This window comes from Eleutherodactylus coqui, chromosome 8, assembly GCF_035609145.1.
Source record: "Eleutherodactylus coqui strain aEleCoq1 chromosome 8, aEleCoq1.hap1, whole genome shotgun sequence".
Lineage (NCBI taxonomy): Eukaryota > Metazoa > Chordata > Amphibia > Anura > Eleutherodactylidae > Eleutherodactylus > Eleutherodactylus coqui.
This window is the reverse complement of record NC_089844.1, coordinates 4,599,363-4,623,498: the sequence shown is the minus strand read 5'-3', so window position 1 is coordinate 4,623,498 and position 24,136 is coordinate 4,599,363. Positions and strand designations below refer to the sequence as shown.

At 50.9% G+C, this 24,136-nt stretch overlaps 1 protein-coding gene across 1 annotated transcript in view; it reads left to right on the top strand.

The window, feature by feature from the left end:
• Positions 1-24,136, top strand: part of TMEM163 (transmembrane protein 163) — a 428,078-nt gene that overhangs the window by 351,327 nt on the left and 52,615 nt on the right. Inside the window, exon 5 of the mRNA XM_066575137.1 lies at positions 13,418-13,514. Within this exon, the coding sequence (XP_066431234.1) occupies positions 13,418-13,514 (97 nt within the window). The remainder of the gene's footprint in view (positions 1-13,417; positions 13,515-24,136) is intronic.

Sequence of the window (24,136 nt, the reverse complement as noted above, 5' to 3'; positions counted from 1 at the left end):
TATATTGTTGATCCAGGGATTACTCTGACTGTCATTATGGAGTCGAGAAAGATTTTTTCCACCAAATGGTTAATTGGCTTCTGCCTCATTGGAGGGTTTGCCTTCCTCTAGATCAATAATGGGAGGTGGAAACAGGCTGAACAAGATGGACATTGTCTCCCTTCAGCCTAGCATACTGTTACTATGTTACCGCCCTCTTCCTTTACCTTCTTCTCTCCAATCCTTATGCTTCTCCCTTATTTTACTTTCTACCTTCCATCTACATCCAATGCTCTTTTCCTCTCCCCCTTACTTCTGTCTGCCCCCCCTTTTTTCCTCTATCCCTTTCTTCTGCTTCTCCCCTCTCCTTTACATTCTTCTCCCCCTCCGTTCTGCCTCTCCTCTCTTTTTACCTTCTTTTCTCCCTTCTATCTTCATCTTTGTTATTTTTATTTCTTCATTCATTTTGTTTCCCCAATTTTTCCTTCCCTTCCTTTCACTCTCTATTCTGCCTCCCCCCTTCTCTCTTCCTATCTCACTTTCATTTGCCTCCCACCCTTACTTCTGCTCTCCTCCTTCTCCCTTACCTTCTTCTCTCCATTCCTTCTGCCTCTTCCTCTCTCTTACCTTCTCCTTGACTTCCTTCTGCCTCCCCCTTCTCTCTACTTGCCTTCTGCCTCTATCCCACCCTAACCTTCATCTCTTCTTTCCTCCTTCTTCCACCACCCTTTACCTTCCTCTCTCACTTTTTTTCTGCCTCCCCCTTCTCCTAATCTTACACTATCCTTTCCTTCTGCCTCATCCCACCCTAGCCTTACTCTCTCCTTTTCTTCTTCTCCCCCACCTCTTCCCTTCCTCTCTACCTCTTCCCTCTCATTTACCTTTCTTTCTCCATTCCCCCTTCTTTTCCTCGCTCCCTTCCTTCTGCCTCCCCCTTTTTTTCCTCGCTCCCTTCCTTCTGCCTCCTTCCTTCTTTTCCTCTCACCCATTCCTTCTACCCCCTCCCTTACCTTCCTCTCTCTCACTTCCTCCTGCTTCCCCAAGTTTTTTGCTCTGTCCCTTCCTGCGACATACCACCCTCTCCCTTAGCTTCTTGTCTCTTTTCTTTCCGCCTCCCCCCACTCCCTTACCTTCCTCTCTCTCTTCCTTCTGCCTCCGCCCACGCCCTTACCTTACTCTCTCTCTCCTCCTTCTGCCTCCCAACACTCCCTTATTTTCCTCTCTCCCTTCCTTCCGCCTCCCCCCACTCCTTACCTTCCTCTCTCTTCCTTCTGCCTCCCCCACACCCTTACCTTCCTCTATCGCTTCTTTCTGCCCCCCCACTCCCTTACCTTCCTCTCTCTCTCTTCCTTCCTCCTTCTCCCCCCATTCCCTTACCTTCCTCTCTCTCTTCCTTCCGCCTCCCCCCAAACCCTTACCTTCCTCTCTCTCTTCCTTCTGCCTCCCCCCACTTCTTTACCTTCCTCTCTCTCTTCCTTCTGCCTCCCCCACTCTTTTACCTTCCTCTCTCTTCCTTCCGCCTCCCCCACTCCCTTATTTTCCTCTCTCTCTTCCTTCCGCCTCCCCCCACTCCCTTACCTTCCTCTCTCTTCCTTCTGCCTCCCCCCACTTCCTTACCTTCCTCTCTCCCTTCCTTCTGCCTCCCCCACTCCTTTACTTCCTCTCTCTCTTCCTTCCTCCTCCCCCCACTCCCTTACCTTCCTCTCTCTCTTCCTTCCGCCTCCCCCCCACCCTTACCTTCCTCTCTCTCTTCCTTCCGCCTCCCCCCACTCCTTAGCTTTCTCTCTCCCTTCCTTCCGCCTCCCCCCACTCCCTTACCTTCCTCTCTCTCTTCCTTCCACCTCCCCCCACTCCCTTACCTTGCTCTCTCTATTCCTTCTGCCTCCCCACACACCCTTACCTTCCTCTCTCTCTTCCGTCCACCTCCCCCCACTCCCTTGTTTTCCTCTCTCTCTTCCTTCCGCCTCCCTCCACTCCCTTACCTTCCTCTCTCTTCCTTCTGCCTCCCCCACTCCTTACCTTCCTCTCCCCCCACTCCCTTACCTTCCTCTCTCTCACTTCCTCCTCCCCCCACTCCCTTGTTTTCCTCTCTCTCTTCCTTCCGCCTCCCTCCACTCCCTTACCTTCCTCTCTCTTCCTTCTGCCTCCCCCACTCCCTTACCTTCCTCTCCCCCCACTCCCTTACCTTCCTCTCTCTCACTTCCTCCTCCCCCACTCCCTTACCTTCCTCTCTCTCTTCCTTCCGCCTCCCCCACACCCTTACCTTCCTCTCTCTCTTCCTTCCGCCTCCCCCACTTCTTACCTTCCTCTCTCTCCTTCTGCCTCCCCCCACTCCCTTACCTTCCTCTCTCTCTCTTCCTTCTGCCTCCCCCACTCCCTTACCTTCCTCTCTCTCTTCCTTCTGCCTCCCCCCACTCCCTTACCTTCCTCTCTCTCTTCCTTCTGCCTCCCCCCACACCCTTACCTTCCTCTCTCTCTTCCTTCCGCCTCCCCACTCCCTTATTTTCCTCTCTCTTCCTTCCGCCTCCCCCACTCCCTTACCTTCCTCTCTTCCTTCCGCCTCCCCCACTCCCTTACCTTCCTCTCTTCCTTCCGCCTCCCCTCACTCCCTTACCTTCCTCTCTCCCTTCCTTCTGCCTCCCCCACTCCCTTACCTTCCTCTCTCTCTGACCTTCCTCCTCCCCCCACTCCCTTACCTTCCTCTCTTTCTTCCTTCCGCCTCCCCCCACTCCCTTACCTTCCTCTCTCTCTTCCTTCCGCTTCCCCCCACTCCCTTACCTTCCCCTCTCTCTTCCTTCCTCCTCCCCCCACTCCCTTACCTTCCTCTCTCTCTTCCTTCCACTTCCCCCCCACTCCCTTACCTTCCTCTCTCTCTTCCTTCCGCCTCCCCCCACACCCTTACCTTCCTCTCTCTCTTCCTTCCGCCTCCCCCCACACCCTTAGCTTCCTCTCTCTCTTCCTTCCGCCTCCCCCCACTCCCTTATTTTCCTCTCTCTTCCTTCCTTCTGCCTCCCCCTACTCCCTTACCTTCCTCTCTCTCTTCTCTTCCTTCCGCCACCCCCCACTCCCTTACCTTCCTTCCGCTTCCCCCCACTCCCTTACCTTCCTCTCTCTTCCTTCCTCCTCCCCCCACTCCCTTACCTTCCCCTCTCTCTTCCTTCCTCCTCCCCCCACTCCCTTACCTTCCTCTCTCTCTTCCTTCCACTTCCCCCCACTCCCTTACCTTCCTCTCTCTCTTCCTTCCGCCTCCCCCCACACCCTTACCTTCCTCTCTCTCTTCCTTCCGCCTCTCCCCACACCCTTAGCTTCCTCTCTCTCTTCCTTCCGCCTCCCCCCACTCCCTTATTTTCCTCTCTCTCCCTTCCTTCCACCTTCCCTTACTCCCTTACCTTCCTCTCTCTCTTCCTTCCTTCCGCCTCCCCCCACTCCCTAACCTTTCTCTCTTCCTTCCTTCCGCCTCCCCTTACTCCCTTACCTTCCTCTCTCTCTCCCTTCCTTCCGCCTCCCCTCACTCCCTTACCTTCCTCTCTCTCTTCCTTCCGCCTCCCCCCACTCCCTTATTTTCCTCTCTCTCTTCCTTCCGCCTCCCCCCACTCCCTTACCTTTCTCTCTCTCCCTTCCTTCCGCCTCCCCCCACTCCCTTACCTTTCTCTCTCTCCCTTCCTTCCGCCTCCCCCACTCCCTTATTTTCCTCTCTCTCCCTTCCTTCCGCCTCCCCCCACTCCCTTATTTTCCTATCTCTCTCTTCCTTCCGCCTCCCCCCACTCCCTTACCTTTCTCTCTCCCTTCCTTCTGCCTCCCCCCACTCCCTTACCTTCCTCTCTCTTTTCCTTCCTTCCGCCTCCCCCCACTCCCTTACCTTCCTCTCTCTCTTCCTTCCTTCCGCCTCCCCCCACTCTCTTACCTTTCTCTCTCCCTTCCTTCCGCCTCCCGCCACTCCCTTACCTTTCTCTCTTCCTTCCTTCCGCCTCCCCCTACTGCCTTACCTTCCTCTCTCTCTTCCTTCCTTCCTCCTCCCCCCACACCCTTAGCTTCCTCTCTCTCTTCCTTCCGCCTCCCCCCAGTCCCTTATTTTCCTCTCTCTCCCTTCCTTCCGCCTCCCCCCACTCCCTTACCTTCCTCTCTCTTTTCCTTCCTTCTGCCTCCCCCCACTCCCTTACCTTCCTCTCTCTCTCCCTTCCTTCCGCCTCCCCCCACTCCCTTACCTTCCTCTCTCTCTTCCTTCCTTCCGCCTCCCCCCACTCCCTTACCTTCCTCTCTCTTTCCTGTTGATGGTTTTTTTGGTGCTAGAATGTGATGTTTTTATAGGCAGACAAGATTAGGCAGGTGACAAGTGCCGTGACTGCATCGCAGCAGCGTGGGTTTTAGGATGTTTTTTTTGGTGACCGTTGGGGATTTTGGAACATGGAGGTTAAGCCTTATAAATTTGCTTTGAAAGGTCTGACATTTTCTGCTGAACTTGCTGATGGATTTGTTTTCCCCTCCCCAACAATAAGTATTCTCATTCATGTCCTAAGCACAAATAGTAGATGTCCCAAAGTAATGGTGTACATGACCCGCAGTCTGTGACTAATTAGACATCTCTACAACAAGCCTGAATTGAGGGAGGGGGTTGTTGGCTCCTTACAGTGCAAATCCATTTCCTTTGGACATGACGGATCTGCATTGCAGTTTGGAGGCATATCTGCCGTCCCCGGTGTGCTACTACGGGTGTCACATTTCTCGCTCTAATTCTTAGTTAGGGCTGCTCTGTGTTGGGCTGCGGCCTCAGAATAGCGTCCGGACTGGTCGCCGGCTGCTCTCCGCACGTCTTGCCAGCAGCTGACATCAGCCATTCTATTACAATAAAAGCAAAAGCTGCGTCGTAACTCAGCTGCGCTGTAATCCTGCATGGGTCAGCTGATAACATGCGCTGTGTTACTTATTACCAGGCTCCGGAATAATCAGCGCCGTCTGCACATCCAAACGTGCACAAAGCTGCTCTTTCCTCCCTGTTACTTGAATATTTTTTTATAGCCTCTGACAAGAATGTGAACGCGCAAGTTACAGATAAATGAAGCCGTTCGGGAACGCCACTGCTTGCAACGGGCAACATAAATATATATATATATCTAGATATAGATATATATATACATATGCCAACTTTGTCACACGGGGCCGAGGGATAAAACTATATGCAAACTTTCTTGTTAGCTGTAAAGGCAGGCAGTGATGGGGTTAGTGGTTGTCAGTTCGTGACGCCATCATTCCATACACCAACATTTACACTCATTAATGACACTGGACAAGTGCATAGTAGCTCGGGTCCTCCGGAACGGGGGAGGCCCGGTAAAACTTTACTGGTGACTTTTCCATACAATACAACAGGCTTCAGTATGCCGAGTTTACAGTGCAGGACAACTTGGTACATATTCAGCAATACTTGGCATGAAAGTCAATAGCCACAGAATGGCAGTAATGATCACCCCGCTCTCATAGACTTCAGCACGAGTGGGTGTCAGATACGGGTGGGTATTATTGCATCTTGATGCCACCAGGAAGTCCTGGTGGAGACAAGAGTGACAGCTGAGTCCCCTAAACTTGATAGGCTGCAGAGCTGGCTCCCCAGCAGGTCTTTTTAGCCCACTAAATACATTTCCAGTTCCTGCTTGCCCGTCCGGCTCCCGGCACTGAAAGAACCACCTGCCTGCTGGCGTTCCTGCTTTTGTCAGCCCACAAATATTAACTTCTCAGCTCCTGCCAGATGCCATGATGGCTCTCGGCCCTGATAGAAGCTCCTGGCTACAGGGCCGCCTCCCGAGCAGTCAGAAAGGCTCCCTGGCCTCCCCGCTGCTGCTCTTGATTGGCCGCCCCTGTACCTTTACACCTCTGGCCCCAATGCAGCTGATTCGTGGGCGGCTTTATCGCAATGCTGCTCATGATCCCCGGTGGCAGGCCTCTATACTTGCACATTGCCGCCTTCCACTCCTGTCCAAGGGTCCCTGCCTTGGGGTTATATGCAACTCCAATCTCTCTTTCAACGCCCCACATCCAATCTTTGGCCTGAACATGTCAGCTGCATGTCAAGAACATTGCAAGGCTCCGCCTCTTTCTCACCGCGGACACGCTAAAACGCTCACTGTTGCCATCATCCACTCTCAGTTCGATTATTACAACTCTCTGCTGATCGTCACCCCACACAGACTCTACCCCCTCCAATCCATCCTGAATAGGGCAGCTGGGCTCTTCTTCCTGTCCAGCCAGTAAAACAGAAAATTAACCAGCGCTCCGGTGTTTCGGAAGATGATAAATGATGCAGAGATGAATAAAATTGTTGTTGTATGGTTATGAGTATTACTTACTTTACAGGGGTGCTAATGGTTAAGCAACCCTGGATCCAAGATGGCAGGCAGAATTCAGGAGATATATACGGAAATTCTTTAATAGCGACGCATTTCGGCCGTAATCTCGGCCTTTCTCAAGCATAAAAAACATTTACAACTTGCCTGCATTATATAGTGCAGGTAACTGAACACAATAGCAGGGCTTACTGAGATGACGTTGCAGTGAGTTGAATGGAAAACCTGCACTGGGTTATATATCAGAGAGTAAAGTCACTTATTGTGTGTGTGTATATATATATATCAAACCATATACTGGGTAGTCGGCCTATCTGTATGCTGCTCATGGACATATGGATTAGATGATGATCATCTCAGTAAGCCCTGTTATTGTGTTTCAATTACCTGCACTATATAATGCAGGCATGTTGTAAATGTTTTTTATGCTTGAGAAAGGCCGAGATTACGGCCGAAACGCGTCGCTATTAAAGAATTTCCGTATATATCTCCTGAATTCTGCCTGCCATCTTGGATCCAGGGTTGCTTAACCATTAGCACCCCTGTAAAGTAAGTAATACTCATAACCACACAACAATTTTATTCATCTCTGCATCATTTATCATCTTCCGAAACACCGGAGCGCTGGTTAATTTTCTGTTTTACTGGCTTGTCTTCTATCCCGTGGTGTGTTTTTTTATCGCTGGGAGTAACTAAGGCGCTCTCTCCAAGATGTCTTCTGTGACCGGTGTGAGGAATCATCACCTCTACTGTGGATTGACATGCCATCTCGGATTTTGACGCACGGGCATCCTACACACGGGCCCGGCGTCACGGGGTGAGTTACTTCTTTTATAGTTTCTTCTCTTATTTACATATACTCCTGGTATATATTTTGCAACCACTCTCCATCCATTTCTTGGAGCGCTATCCATCATATATTTCTTCCTGTCCAGCCGCTACTCGGATGCCTCCGCCCTGTGCCAGTCACTGCACTGGCTGCCCGTCAAATACAGAATTCAATTCACACTCACCACCCTCATGCGTAAAGCTCTCCACAGCACCGCACAGCCTTCCATTGTATCCCTCATCCACAGCACCGCGCCACCCTACATTGTATCCCTCATCCACAACACCGCGCCACCCTACATTGTATCCCTCATCCACAGCACCGTGCTGCCCAACATTGTATCCCTCATCCACAGCACCGCGCCGCCCTACATTGTATCCCTCATCCACAACACCGCGCCACCCTACATTGTATCCCTCATCCACAGCACCGTGCTGCCCAACATTGTATCCCTCATCCACAGCACCGCTCCGCCCTACATTGTATCCCTCATCCACAGCACCGCGCCGCCCTACATTGTATCCCTCATCCACAGCACCGCGCCGCCCTACATTGTATCCCTCATCCACAGCACCGCACCGCCCTACATTGTATCCCTCATCCACAGCACCGCTCCGCCCTACATTGTATCCCTCATCCACAACACCGCGCCACCCTACATTGTATCCCTCATCCACAGCACCGCACCGCCCTACATTGTATCCCTCATCCACAGCACCGCTCCGCCCTACATTGTATCCCTCATCCACAACACCGCGCCACCCTACATTGTATCCCTCATCCACAGCACCGCGCCGCCCTACATTGTATCCCTCATCCACAGCACCGCACCGCCCTACATTGTATCCCTCATCCACAGCACCGCGCCACTCTACATTGTATCCCTCATCCACAGCACCACGCCGCCCTACATTGTATCCCTCATCCACAGCACCGCGCAGCCTTCCATTGTATCCCTCATCCACAGCACCGCGCCGCCCTACATTGTATCCCTCATCTATTGCACCACAGAGCCCTACAGTGTATCCCTCATCGTCAGCACTGCGGCGCCCTTCATTTTATCCCTTTGCTGCTGCACCGCCCCACCCTACATTGTATCCCTCATGCGCAGTACCACCCTACATTGAATCCTTCCTCCACAGCACCATGCTGCCATACATTGTATCCCTCCTCCACAGCAACGCGCTTCATTGTATCCCTCATCCACAGCACCATGCCGACTACATTGTATCCCTCTTCCACAGCACTGCGCCACCATACATTGTATCCCTCCTCCACAGCACCGTGCCGCTCTACATTGTATCCCTCATCCACAGCACTGAGCCGCTCTACATTGTATCCCTCATCCACAGCACCGCCCTACATTGTTTCTCTCATCCACAGCACCGCGCCGCCCTACATTGTATCCTTCATCCACAGCACGGAGCCGCTCTACATTGTATCCCTCATCCACAGCACCGAGTCGCTCTACATTGTATCCCTCACCCACAGCATGGCTGCCCATCAAAGTCAGAATACAATTCACACTCATCACCCTCATCCATAAAGCACTGTGCCGTCCTACATTGTATCCCTCAACCACAGCACCGCACTGCCCTACATTGTATCCCTCTCCACAGCACCACTCCGCCCTACATTGTATCCCTCATCCACAGCACCGCTCCGCCCTACATTGTATCCCTCATCTACAGCACCGCACCGCCCTACATTGTATCCCTCATCCACAGCACCGCGCCGCCCTACGTTGTATCCCTCATCCACAGCACCACACCACCCTGTATTGTATCCCTCATCTACAGCACCGCTCTACATTGTATCCCTCATCCACAGCACCGCGCCGCCCTACATTGTATCCCTCATCCACAGCACCGCGCCGCCCTACATTGTATCCCTCATCCACAACACCGCGCCACCCTACATTGTATCCCTCATCCACAGCACCGTGCTGCCCAACATTGTATCCCTCATCCACAGCACCGCTCCGCCCTACATTGTATCCCTCATCCACAGCACCGCGCCGCCCTACATTGTATCCCTCATCCACAGCACCGCGCCGCCCTACATTGTATCCCTCATCCACAGCACCGCACCGCCCTACATTGTATCCCTCATCCACAGCACCGCTCCGCCCTACATTGTATCCCTCATCCACAACACCGCGCCACCCTACATTGTATCCCTCATCCACAGCACCGCACCGCCCTACATTGTATCCCTCATCCACAGCACCGCTCCGCCCTACATTGTATCCCTCATCCACAACACCGCGCCACCCTACATTGTATCCCTCATCCACAGCACCGCGCCGCCCTACATTGTATCCCTCATCCACAGCACCGCACCGCCCTACATTGTATCCCTCATCCACAGCACCGCGCCACTCTACATTGTATCCCTCATCCACAGCACCACGCCGCCCTACATTGTATCCCTCATCCACAGCACCGCGCAGCCTTCCATTGTATCCCTCATCCACAGCACTGCGCCGCCCTACATTGTATCCCTCATCTATTGCACCACAGAGCCCTACAGTGTATCCCTCATCGTCAGCACTGCGGCGCCCTTCATTTTATCCCTTTGCTGCTGCACCGCCCCACCCTACATTGTATCCCTCATGCGCAGTACCACCCTACATTGAATCCTTCCTCCACAGCACCATGCTGCCATACATTGTATCCCTCCTCCACAGCAACGCGCTTCATTGTATCCCTCATCCACAGCACCATGCCGACTACATTGTATCCCTCTTCCACAGCACTGCGCCACCATACATTGTATCCCTCCTCCACAGCACCGTGCCGCTCTACATTGTATCCCTCATCCACAGCACTGAGCCGCTCTACATTGTATCCCTCATCCACAGCACCGCCCTACATTGTTTCTCTCATCCACAGCACCGCGCCGCCCTACATTGTATCCTTCATCCACAGCACGGAGCCGCTCTACATTGTATCCCTCATCCACAGCACCGAGCCGCTCTACATTGTATCCCTCACCCACAGCATGGCTGCCCATCAAAGTCAGAATACAATTCACACTCATCACCCTCATCCATAAAGCACTGTGCCGTCCTACATTGTATCCCTCAACCACAGCACCGCACTGCCCTACATTGTATCCCTCTCCACAGCACCACTCCATCCTACATTGTATCCCTCATCCACAGCACCGCTCCGCCCTACATTGTATCCCTCATCCACAGCACCGCTCCGCCCTACATTGTATCCCTCATCTACAGCACCGCACCGCCCTACATTGTATCCCTCATCCACAGCACCGCGCCGCCCTACGTTGTATCCCTCATCCACAGCACCACACCACCCTGTATTGTATCCCTCATCTACAGCACCGCTCTACATTGTATCCCTCATCCACAGCACCTCGCCGCCCTACATTGTATCCCTCATCCACAGCACCGCGCCGCCCTACATTGTATCCCTCATCCACAGCACCGCGCCACCCTTCATTGTATCCCTCATCCACAGCACCGCGCCGCCCTACATTGTATCCCTCATCCACAGCACCGCGCCGCCCTACATTGTATCCCTCATCCACAGCACCGCGCCGCCCTACATTGTATCCCTCATCCACAGCACCGCGCCACCCTACATTGTATCCCTCATCCACAGCACCGCGCCGCCCTACATTGTATCCCTCATCCACAGCACCGTGCCGCCCTACATTGTATCCCTCATCCACAGCACCACACCACCCTGCATTGTATCCCTCATCCACAGCACCGCCCTATATTGTATCCCTCAAGCGCAGTACCACGCCGCCCTACATTGTATCCTTCCTCCACAGCACCACTCTGCCCTACATTGTTTCCCTCATCCACAGCAACGCCCCGCCCTACATTGTATCCCTCATCCACAGCATGGCTGCCCATCAAAGTCAGAATACAATTCACACTCATCACCCTCATCCATAAAGCACTGTGCCGCCCTACATTGTATCCCTCAACCACAGCGCAGCGCCGCCCTACATTGTACCCCTGGTGCGAGGAAGTGTGTGTGTGTGGGGGGGGGGGGGGGGGGTGATCGGCAGAGAGTTATACCTTAATATATGGGGATCTGTAAGCTACAATAAGGAGCTGCTCTTACCATGAAGGACTTAACGTGATCATGCAATACTTCATGTAATTTGTAGATACCAGCAGTAGAGGTGTATTCAGAAGTTTTAGCGCCCCTTAGCAAAGCCCAAAATGAGTGTCGGTCACCTTTATTAAAATTTATTTCTACCAGTCCATTTCACATCCACAATTCCTGGTAAATGTCATAATATACCCACATAAGAGGGTCTGAGGAGTTTTTGACTGATAATTGGTATAATTCTAGCTGCCAGCAGCCACCACTAGGAGGAGCTCTGCATAGACATTTATGTAGCTAGTATTGAACTCCACATATAAATCTGTATGTTGTGAGCTCCCTCTGGTGGTGGCTGCGCAGTAAGCTGGGGGAAACTGTTCAATGTCAGACTGCTTCCACTAAAGGCCTTGCTATGGTAGGTACTCCGCTGACCGGCCGCGTCTAGCAGTCTGACCTCTGATGGGAGCTGCCAGCAGAAGCAGGTTATCCCGGATTTTGTCCAGGTTTGTTCCAGAATCCCTATGAATTATAGAAGCTTTGACTACTGATGAGTGACATATAGATTAGGACATCGCGGACACAAGGTTTGCTGGGATTCGGAAACACATCTCCATGGGAACACGAGGGCAGCTTTAGGCTCATGACATCTCCGCAGATGCGATACATCTGCAAATACCTAAGACAAATGAATATAGGTTGTAAATGTCAGCGCGGGGGGGGCGGCCGGGCAGCTGGGGGGCCGCCAATGCAAACACATTGCATTTCTCCAAAAAGGGCAAATCAATTGAGGCCCAGAAAGGAAAAAGTGAAAGAAACTCAGAATGAAGGTTTCTATCTATGTGGGAATGAAAATAAATCTAAAAGGAACGCAAAACCGACCCAATGTGTTATGTGGGGCCCCAAGGGGCGGAGCCTGACAGTGGGGCCCCAAGGGGCGGAGCCTGACAGCGGGATCCCAAGGGGCGGAGCCTGACAGCCGGGCTCTCTCCAATCTGATCCAGAAATCTTTGCATTTTCTCATTATATGTAATAAGATCCCAGCGTTACAAGAAGACACCAGACAAGCAGTTCTGTGCCGAAGGGTGGAATAACAGGATCATATCAAGGGAAGAGCTTAAAGGGCGACTCGGCGCCTCCCGTAGACCCTTTATTGCTTTTGTACCAGTTTTCAGTTATTTCATGTAATTTTTGTGCATTCACGTACCATAGGTGCCACATTTTGAGGCGTGACATTACGAAAAATCCAACAAGTGTGGTGCAAAGCAAAAAATGTTAGTCCTTGTGACTTGCCCATAAAGGCCCCTCCCCCCCAAATGATGGCCTTTGAATCATAAAGAGTACAAAAGACCCCCTTTATCCCACTCCAGAGTGAATGTAAAACCAAGGGCTCAGCAGATCCTGCAGCAGTGCCCGCTCCTGTCCGTGGCGGTCCGTGCCGCGGCGTCTACGGTCAGAGGTTTCTTCCACATGTGGACTTAAAACCTGCATGCAAAAGAATTGCTGTGTTACTTCTTGCCGCAGAATGGAATCCATGTGCAGATCATGGGATGAGGCCAGCCTCCGCCGGCAGATCTGCGCCAGTCCATCTGCACGTCTACACTTAATGCACAGATTTAGGCCGCAGGTTTCAATTGAAATCCCGATTTAACGTGTGACCCCAAGCAGACCTCGGGGAGTCCGGTCAATCTGCCCTTCTTCCAGGAGTTAATGGACCTTCTGAGAATTGTATCCTGAGATGCTTTTATGGCCCTTAGAGTTTAGCTCCACCCACTTGTCAGATGCATAATAAAGTTCTGCATAGCTGTACTCAGAGCTCCCACAATGCACTGCTCTCTATCAGGAAACAAGTGGAATTCTTTATTTAGCTTTAGATGCAGACATTGGCTCAGGCTGCATTCACATGGCGGAGTGCGATATGCAGACGCGCCATTTCTGTTGTGAGCGCGATGCGTATTGCGAGAGAAAAAGCATTGCATCTCTGCGATCCGAGAAAAGTCGCCCATGGGAATGAACGCAGCGTATTGTTTCATGCTCGATATCTGACCACATCGCAGTCGGTTGGAATCGCACATGCCAGGCGCCCGCGTGATGGCGGTCAGCCGCACCGCAGAATGTCTGTAGAAGCTAGCTGGGACCTGCGTAGACTTCAGACTGTTAACTTTGTGTTGCGTTGACTTCCACAGAGCCTGCGTGATCCTGGGCGCCATATTCCTGCTGTCGGCTCTCTGCATCGTGGTGAAGGCCGTCCATGACCTCTCCCACCGGGTGCTGCCAGAAGTGGTAAGTCTCTGCTTGTCTTCTGCTCCTTCACATCACTCCGCAGGCTCCTTGGTTTATGACACCATTAGGCTTTGGGCTCCTATAAAGGCGCCTTCACACTTGGGATCGCGACATCGCTGATTTTTGTCAGTAGGACTTTCTACTGTTAAAAACGCATCGCACAAACATTGCACGTATGCCGCGCCTAGCGCTAAAGTGGATGAAGGGTGTGGGATTCTGTTTAAAGGGGAGCGGACACCTCCCTGGTTATTCCAGGAGTCCCATACGTTGACGTGACCTTGATGAGCGCCTGGCGCAGCTGGTAGGGCGGAAAACAGGCCTGTTCAATGAAAAGCCAGCGGTGGTCAGTCCCCGTCAGGGCTGATGGCTGCACACGGCGTTCATTAAGCCTAATAGCTCAATGTTCACATGGTGTAAATGCCGAAGGAATACGCGCAGCCGGCTTCCATTGTAGTCTGAGCGGACGTATGTGCGGCCCTAGCCCACCCAGTGTCATCTGTACTGTGCATGCACCCCAGCCTTCCATGCAGGACGTGTATGGAGGATCCGGATTGGTCACAATTGGGTGCACTCCACGAGCGGTATCCAGGTAACTGAGGCCAGGTAGGTGAGTGTCTACCTTGGCCAGCTGTAGCTCTAGCAGTAAGTCACTGAGCTCTTGGACATTGCCTATGAGGACCCATCCTAAGTCTAGGCGCTGGGCAAATAGTGCATCGTGAGATGATGGAAAGTGGCCTCTCATGTAGGGATCTCTCCCCTATTGGATGGTATCTGATTACAGTCAACAAGTGTGGGCAAGGGTATCTGAAGATTGCCCTTAAGAGGGGCTACTACGAGTCCGCTGGCTCTTCTCCCGGAGACCTCTGTCACTCCACTACAGGTACCCAAGGTATAAGGGTAACCGCCTCCCTTTATGTTAAACAGATCGAAGAGTTCTGACCTTGCAAGTGATCGCTTGCTCTGGTCTTGGATTCTGCTGCCATCTTCCTCTGGCGGAGTCCATCACGGCCGTGGGCACGGGCCCTTAAAGGGATTGTCTCCGTATGACAACACAGAGGGGAGTCCTTCGTCCCCTTTGATAAAGAGCCGTTTCAGCTCCTTCACTCCCTCCGTGTCTGACCCGGCCACCATGTCGGGCAGCAGATCTTCTGCTGGCTGGGGCTTGTCCTTTAACCCCTTAAGGACACGGCCTATTGCCGGTTTAAGTGCGCAACTATTTGTGGCGGATTTTCATCTCAATTCTTCAAAAGCCATAACCTCTGTATTTTTCCGTCGGCGCGGCCGTATGAGGGCTTGTTTTTTGCGCGGCGAGCTGTAGTTTTTATGGGTGCCGCTTTTGGGTACGTTGACTACATTGTAAAACTGTTATTCATTTTTTATGATCACAGGGAGAGAAAACGCATCAATTCTGCCACAGATCTTTATTACAGCGGTAATCATGCAGCTTAAAGGACACAGTACATTTTTTCTGCGGGTCGGTACGATTACGATACCAAAATCCCTATAAATATTTTTTTAGGTTTTTTCACTTTTCTGCAATAAAATCCCTTCTTTGGAAATCTTTTCTTCTTTCTAAATCGCTGCATTCAAAGTCCAATAACTTTTTTATTTTCCCATGGACGGAGCTCTGCAAGGGCTTATTTTTTGCAAAACAAGCTGTAGTTTTTATTGGTACCATTTTAGGGTGCATATGGCTTTTTTGATCACTTTTATTGCATTTTTTGGGAGGCAAAATGAAAAAAAATTTGTTTTTTTTTAGTTTTCATTTAATGTTTTTTGCCGTGCAGGATAAAAACATCTTCAATTTATTGTAAGGGTCGTTACGGATACAATGATACCAAATATGTGGGAATTTAATTTAAAAAATAATAATTTATGCTAATATGGGTGGTGTTAAGGGCTTAAGGACATCTTTAGTAAAAATGTAAAGATGGAGGAACCCTTTTCATAATTAGAAGACGCTAACTTGTAAAGGGATCGCACAAAATTAGAACCGCGTATTTGTTCTTCCAGAAACAGATCTGCACTTTTTGGGTTGGAAAAAATTGGAAGCCAAATAGAACGGCGCCAAACAAGAACATTTCTGGGGTTTTTTCTCTGACATTGACTTCAAAAGGAAAAAAATGGATCCCTTTAAATTCAGTTTAAAGGGGTTCTGACCTGAAAAAAAAAAAATTAACTTACCTTGCCTGGCCAGGACCGGTCGTCAGGCATGTCCCCTCAATCGGGCATCTTCTTCTGAAGCTTCTTGAAGCAGGGCAGGAGCTTGGTCTCTGCCCCGTCCGTGAGCCACTTCCGAGGTCACCGGACGGGCGCCACATCACAAGCAGTGCTTGCTGTGGGTGGCCCGTCCCTCCTGGCTGAACTCCAAGTTCTGCGCGTGCGCAGTGGAGAGGCGGCCCGTCCTCACTCCTCTCAGAGGGCACCTGTCTTCTGCGACTGCGCGCGATCCCGGGGGGGGGGGGGGGCTCATCGGAGAAAGCTGAAAGCCTGCTGGGAGATGACCCCCGCTGCACAACCACAGAACAAAAAGGTAAGCATTAGGTTTTTATGCTTCAGCACGCCCAAAAATCGTGGGTTCCCCGTGTCCATTTGGCAGACCAGGGAAAAATGGCTGTTAAAGCATACAAACATTATCCGTGTCAGGACCCCTTTAAAGGAGATGTCCCGAGGCAGCAAGTGGGGTTATACACTTCTGTATGGCCATAATAATGCACTTTGTAATGTACATTGTGCATTAATTATGAGCCATACAGAAGTTATAAAAAGTTTTTTACTTACCTGCTCCGTTGCTAGCGTCCTGGTCTCCATGGTGCCGACTAATTTTTGGCCTCCGATGGCCAAATTAGCCGCGCTTGCGCAGTCCGGGTCTTCTGCTGTTCTCTATGGGGCTCCGTGTAGCTCCTTGTAGCTCCGCCCCGTCACGTGCCGATTCCAGCCAATCAGGAGGCTGGAATCGGCAGTGGACCGCACAGAAGAGCTGCGGTCCACGAAGATAGAGGATCCCGGCGGCCATCTTCAGCGGTAAGTATTGAAGTCACCGGACCGCCGGGATTCAGGTAAGCGCTGTGCGGGTGGTTTTTTTAACCCCTGCATCGGGGTTGTCTCGCGCCGAACGGGGGGGGGGTTTAAAAAAAAAAAAACCCGTTTCGGCGCGGGACATCTCCTTTAACTACAGCTCCTCTATTCTGAAAATGGAAAGCCCTAACAGAGGCCAAGCGCAGATGTGAGTGGGGCCCATGAAGCCGTTCCCGGCCCCCCAGTAGCGCTCCGTGCAGCCTCCAGGGATAATTAGTGGCTCGTGTATGAGGAGATGGCGATCATGAACTGTATGTGATCATCCGCCGCCCTCAGCCGCTGCGTCCTCTGCTCCGTCACCACCATCTGATTGTGCTGAGATGATTAGATTACACCTAATTGGAAAATGAAGACGACATAAAGGGAACAGGAAGGATATAATGAAGAATATGTATTTATTATGTCCATTTACAAAGACGAGGCCAATTAGCGGCGCGGCAGCAGCACATCCTAATTAGTACTTTAATAGAAATAGAGATAAAAGTGGACAGAAACAAATGCTTCTGCATGTTGAGGCTGATTTGGATCTGCCATGTAGTGATGCAGGACAGGAGACATTGTACATACAGCTGTGTACCCCATAATAGTGCTCCCTGCTGGTGATGGGTGACCCCGGTGATGGGTGATACTCGTGATGGGCGACCTCAGTGATGGGCGACCCCGGTGATGGGCGACCCCAGTGATGGGCGACCTCGTGATGGGTGATACCTGTGATGGGCGACCTCGGTGATGGGCGACCTCGGTGATGGGTGACCCCTGTTGATGGGCGACCCCTGTTGATGGGCGACCCCGGTGATGGGCGACCCCGGTGATGGGCGACCCTGGTGATGGGCGACCCCGGTGATGGGCGACCTCGGTGATGGGTGACCCCTGTTGATGGGCGACCTCGGTGATGGGTGACCCCTGTTGATGGGCGACCTCGGTGATGGGCGACCTCGGTGATGGGTGACCCCAGTGATGGGTGACCCCGGTGATGGGCGACCCTGGTGATGGGCGACCTCGTGATGGGTGATACCCGTGATGGGCGACCTCGGTGATGGGTGACCCCTGTTGATGGGCGACCTCGGTGATGGGTGACCTTGGTGATGGGTGACACTCGTGATGGGCGACCCCGGTGATGGGCGATCTCGGTGATGGGTGACCCCTGTTGATGGGCGACCCCGGTGATGGGCGACCTCGGTGATGGGTGACCCCTGTTGATGGGCAACCTCGGTGATGGGTTTCCCTTGTATTGATGCTGCATTTCCTTCATGTTTTGTTTTTAAATGTTTTTATTATATATGTAATTTTCAATATATAATTTTTTTTATTTTAATTTTAGTTGTTGGACAATCAATAGAATACAAGAACATTTGCACAGTAATAACGAGAAATCTCAGTTCACATATTGATCCCGCAGGATCGTTCACACAGACAATGACCTCTTTCTTGATGTCTCTGCTGATAAATAGGAGAGGGTCTCCCAGCCATCGACCTTTTGTTTCTTCGCCTTGTTTCTTCATTCTTTTCTTATTTGCTGGCTGGAGCAGTAGCTTCTAGTCCTCTCTATCATGAGGTAGTTTTAGAACAGTCTTGGTTCATAACGTCCTTGAGCCCCTCTTGGGGGTCCGGTGGGAGGGGTGGAGGAGGTATGGATATGGGAGGGTTGGGGAGGGGGTAGGTGAAATGGATATGTTTACTACAAGAGACTGACCAGGAGCCATTTTGCCTTATGGTTGGGGTTCCCTGCTCCTTGCTTGCCCTCCGCTCACCACTAGCCTGCCCAGTGTTCCCCTCAGTTTCTCCATTAGGTACCATTCTGTGTATATAAAGGCGATTACTATAGCGGATATTTCTGCTTCTGAGAAGTGGAGGTGAGAAATCCATTCAATTGTTTAAAGTGTTTTTTGTGCCCCTATCCTTGTGCCTCTCGACTTCTATTCTTTCCATGATCTTTATGTGAGTTGCACCACACCTTCTGTTCCCTCAGGGACATGAGGAAGGGGAGGCCGCCGGCCTTTCTCAGTTCCCTCCACGTAATTATGGGGTCTCTTAGTAGCTGGGATTTCTTTATGTCTGCTGGGAGGGTTGTGTAGGCTGTATGCAGGCGAGGTCCCAGGGTGCCGCTAGGTTGGATTCAATGTCTCTGCAGGAATACACATCAGTCTTTTTTATCCAGCCTACTATGTGGCGGGTTGTTGTAACTTCCTATATTTGGATAGTTTATTCCTCCCCCCTGTCCAGTATTAGCTTTTTGAGTGAGATGTGCGGTTTTCCGCCTGCCCAAATACATTTAGTGAATTCCTAGTGTAAGTGGGTCGTGTCTTGGTGTTTGAGCAGTAGGGGGTCTTCTACTTTGGATATAATAGTCTTGAGAAGCTCATCATTTTTCTGAAGCGGCATCGTCCCAATAGGGATAGTGGCAAATGTAGCCATTGCCTTAGTTTATTTTACAAATAGCGGGGGTAGTTTAGCGTGTAGATGGAGCTTGGCATTTTTCCTATTTTGATGCCTAAACATGTGATAAAGAGTTTTGCTATGGTGGTCGGGCCAATCAGCTGACATCCATAGCATAGTAAGACAAAGCGAATCTAGTTCTAGTATTTCACTTTTCAGGGGGTTTATCTTGTAGCCCGAGAAGACCTTGTATTTGGTGATCATTTTTAATAGTGGCTTCAGGTGCATTTTCTAGGGGTTCTAGAAACAGTAGAATGTCATCTGCGAATAGGGTAAGCTTCAATTGGTGGGAGCCTATATTTATGCCCTTCTACACATCGGTCAATCTTTGGACTAGTGGCTCTAGTGCCAGGTCGATTAGTAGGGGTGATAGCGGGCAGCCCTGTCCTGTGCATTTGTGGAGTTCAAGTGGGTCTGACAAAAGTCTGGCGTGGGTATTCTGGCTTTGGGGTTGCAGTATAGACTGCCAATGTAAGTTCTAAAGGTTCCGTCGACGTTCATTTTGTTTAGCACCATGTTCAGCCAGTCCCAGTTCACATTGTCGAATGCCTTTTCTGCATCCAATACTAGTAGAATTGGGCTGTGCTTCTTTGATTGGGGCAAATGATTTAGGCGCACTCATTGTATGGCATCGAGTGTTGCCACGACTTTGTGGATGTGACTACCAAGCGGCCTTTCACAAACCCCACATGTTCTGGGCCTACCAGTGAGGTCATGTGTTTGCTGAGTCTGTCAGCCATGATTTTAGACAATAATTTGGTATCCTAGTTGATGAGTGATATTGGCGGTATGATTCTGGGAGTTGCCTGTCTTTGGTTTTGGGATGAGTTTTATGTGTGCTAGGTTGGCTTGGTCAGACTGCTTTCCGGTTTGCAGTATTTGGTTGAAGAGATTTTTTTTAGTGTGGGGGTTATTCTGGTCTTGAGGGACTTGTAAAGTTCCCCTGGGTATCCATCTGGGCCTGGTGCTTTACAGTTGGAGAATTGTGTTATTGCCTGTTTGACCTCCTATGTTATCATATCATTTAGTGATGCCATTTGTGTTGGGCTTAGGGTGGGTAGCAAAGCCTTCTTTAGGAATTCTTTCCCGTGTTCTGTATTGTTTGCCTGGGGCTTGTATAGTGTTGCAAAATATTTCTGGAGTATTGTGTTTATGTGCCTTGGGTGTTTTTGTCTCTCATGGATATTCTATGTGTGCTGGGATGCTGTCCTTTCACTAGTCTCGCCATAAACTGGGCTGTTTTGTTGCCATGTTTGTATAGCTCATCCTACAAGTACTTTTGATTCAATCTTTCTTTCCTATCTAGCCAGAGTTCAAAGTCAGCTTTAGTAAGACGCCATTTTTTTGTCTTGTGTCATCTGTGTCTGCAAGAACGTAGTGTATGTTTCGCATAGTTTGAAACTTGCCTCATCATAATGTGTTTTTATCTTCTTGCGCAGATAGGACATGTATCCCATTAGGTTACCCAGGGCGACAGCTTTTGCTGTTTTTACTGGAATAGGTTGGGGTTTGCCATGTGTTCCTTGTTGTGGTCAGCATAATTTAGCCACCACACTTCAAGTGCTGCTAGGAAGTTTTCATCTCTGGCTCAGTAGGCAGACGTTGTTGAAAGTGCGCCTTTGATTTGCCACTCTTGCCGAGAAGCCTTCAAACAGCAGTGTTTCGTGGTTTATATCATGGATCTGATGGCCTCTGGTTCTGAATGCCCTCATCAGAGCTATTTTGGCGTTGTAGTCCAAGAAGCACATGATTATTTGCCGTGGTCTTTGTTGTGTTGGTCTTTCCCTTCAGGCCCCTCTGGCGGCTGGTGGTTCCGGGCCTACATGGTGAACTCTTTCTATTTTGCAGCAGTATTCTAGGCCTAGTGCCTCTAGGAGCTCCTTTATACAAATTCAGAAGAGGTCTTCTTGGTGGATTGATTCAGGCAGACCCACTAGTCTCAGATTGTTGCGCCTTGATCGGTTCTCCAGATCGTCGATTTTGTCTGCCATACTCTGGTTGTTGATCGATTGTTCCCGCACCGTTCATGTTAGATTTTCTCTCTCTCTTTGCTGCTGTCGCATTGATTGTTTCATTTCATCTGTTCGGTTAGTGCTGGCTGTTAGCTCAAGTCTTGCAGGCTTGTTGTATTTTTTTTTTTTCTATGTCAGGCATTATGTGCGCTGCCACTTCTGCTGAAATTCGGTGTATGTCTAGATCTAAGAGAAGGTTTGGGATCTGCCCCTCTGCAGCGTGGTTTTCGGGTTAGTTGTTTGTGCCTGATTCTTGTTTTTTGGGGACGCTGGGGTGTTGGACGTCTTTGGAGACACTGACATTTTAGGCATGGTCTTAATGCTTGTGCCTCTTGTTCGCTTTTGGGCACTTTTTTGTAAGTATTGCTTCATGCAAGCTTTTCTCGAGTAGTTTTTGTAGTCTTAGACGGTAAGCTAGGCCCCTGTGTTGGGTTCCGTTTTGTTTTTTTGGTCTCGTTGTTTGATTTTTCTCAGGTGTCTATTGTTTTTTGGTGTCAGCCATCAGCTTGTGTGTCAGTATTCTGTTGTTTCAGGGTCTAGTGGTCTTGACTGTGCGGTTGGTGTTACCTTGGCCTATCTTAGTGAGAAGGGGTGACTTGTGTTGACTCTGTCACTTATCTGAAGCCGGAGACGCAGCTAGGGTTCATTTAGCTGCCCTTCATTGTATTAGCGCCGGGTCCAGAGATCTCGGGAAGGTTGATTCGTGCTTTTTTTCCCCCCCTCTCTTTTTACTCTTATGAGGCTCATCTTCCTGTCCAGCCGCTACTCTGACGCCTCTGCCCTGTGCCAGTCACTGCACTGCTGCCCGTCAACTACAGAATTGAATTTAAAGTCAGTACTTTTATCCATAAAGCCCTCCATAGCATTGCACCACCTCACATCACCTCCCTCATCTCAATCCACCACCCAGCCCGCGCCCTACGCTCTGCTAACGAAATGAGACTGAGTGGCACTTTAATTCGAACCTCTCATTTCCACCTCCAAGACTTCTCCAGAGTAGCATCAGTCCTCTGGAATGCACTACCAAAACTATCCACACAATCCCTAATTCACAAAACTTCAGGCGTGCTCTAAAAAATGTACCTCTTCAGGGAGGCATACCATATACTCTAAACCAAATCCCTATGTACTCCGCCTGATAACATGCTCCCTGACCTACTGACTGCAATCCCTGCTAGCTGGCATCAACCACCCCCGGCAGTCACACTGATTCAATCACCACACGGCTTAATGTCTGACTAGAGATGAGCGAGCATGCTCGTTCGAGTATTAGGGTACTCGAGATGCTCGTTACTCGAGACGAACACCACGCGGTGTTCGAGTCAATTCCATTTCCTTCCCTGAAAGTTTTGCGCCATTTTCTGGCCAATAGACATGCAGGGAAAGCATTACCACTTCCTCCTGTGACGTTCCAGCCCTATCCCACCCCCCTGCAGTGAGTGGCTGGCGAGATCAAGTGACCGCCAAGTATATAAGGCAGCCCCACCCGCTGCTCACCTCAGACACACACTGGAAGAGATTAGGGAAGGTGCTGTTCCTGCAATAGGGAGAGTGTTAGGCTGTTAGCGTCTTCAAGAACCCCAACGGTCCTTCTTAGGGCCACATCTGACCATGTGCATTACTGTTGTGGCTGCTGGGAGCAGTTTTGCACATTTTTTTTTTATATATCGGGTGTGCAGCCCAATTACAGCTATAGCGTTCTCAGGCTGCAGTCTGTACTACATAGTATAGGGGCAGTATTGGTTAGGCAGGGACAGTGGGTAGTGTGGAATCCAGTCTACAAGAACCCCAATGGTCCTTCTTAGGGCTAGCTGTGACCGTGCGCATTTAACTCCGTGGCTGCTGGGAGTTCTAGTACCTCACTATTGCACAGCTAAGCCTGCTTGCAGGCTTCTGTATAATTTTTTTTATGGCTGCAGTTTGCGTAACATAAGCGCTGTCTGCCTCCAACTGCACGCCAATAATTCCATAATTACACCGCTCTGTGTCTGCTCTATTCGTAATCCACCATGCTCAGGGGTAGGGGTAGGGCTAGAGGACGTGGACGCGTAGTTCCAAGTGAGGGTGTGGGCATAGGCCGAGTTCCTGGTCCAGGTAAATCACAGCCGACTGCTGCGGGATTAGGAGAGAGGCAAGTTTCTGGGGTCCCCAGCTTCATATCACAATTTATGGGTCCGCGTGGTAGACCTTTATTACAAAATGAGCAGTGTGAGCAGGTCCTGTCGTGGATGGCAGAAAGTGCATCCAGCAATGTATCGACCACCCAGTCTTCTATGCCGTCCACTGCTGCTACTCTGAATCCTCTGGCTGCTGCTCCTCCTTCCTCCCAGCCTCCTCACTCCATGAAAATGACACATTCTAATGAGCAGGTAGACTCCCAGGAACTGTTCTCGGGCCCCTGCCCTAATTGGGAAAAAAAATGGTTCCTCTCTCATCTGAGGAGTTTGTCGTGACCGATGCCCAACCTTTGGAATGTTCCCGGGGTCCGGGTGATGAGGTTGGGCCTTCCGGCAACTGTCTCAAGAGCTTTCTGTGGGTGAGGAGGTCGATGATGACGATGAGACACAGTTGTCTATCAGTGAGGCAGTAGTAAGGGCAGTAAGTCCGAGGGAGGAGCGCACAGAGGATTCAGAGGAAGAGCAGCTGGACGATGAGGTGACTGACCCCACCTAGTTTAATAAGCCAACTGAGGACAGGTCTTAAGAGGGGGAGGCAAGTGCAGCAGCAGGACAGGTTGGAAGAGGCAGTGGGGTGGCCAGGGGTAGAGGCAGGCCAGAGCGAATAATCCCCCAACTGTTTCCCAAAGCACCCCCTCGCGCCAAGCCACCGTGCAGAGGCCAAGGTGCTCAAAGGTGTGGCAGTTTTTAACTGAGAGCGCGGACAACCGGCGAACAGTGGTGTGCAACCCTTGTCGCGCCAAGATCAGCCGGGGAGCCACCACCACCAGCCTCACCACAACCAGCATGCGCAGGCATATGATGGCCAAGCACCCCACAAGGTGGGACGAAGGCCGTTCCCTGCCTCCGGGTTGCACCACTGCCTCTCCCCCTGTGCCCCAACCTGCCACTGAGATCCAACCCCGCTCTCAGGACACAG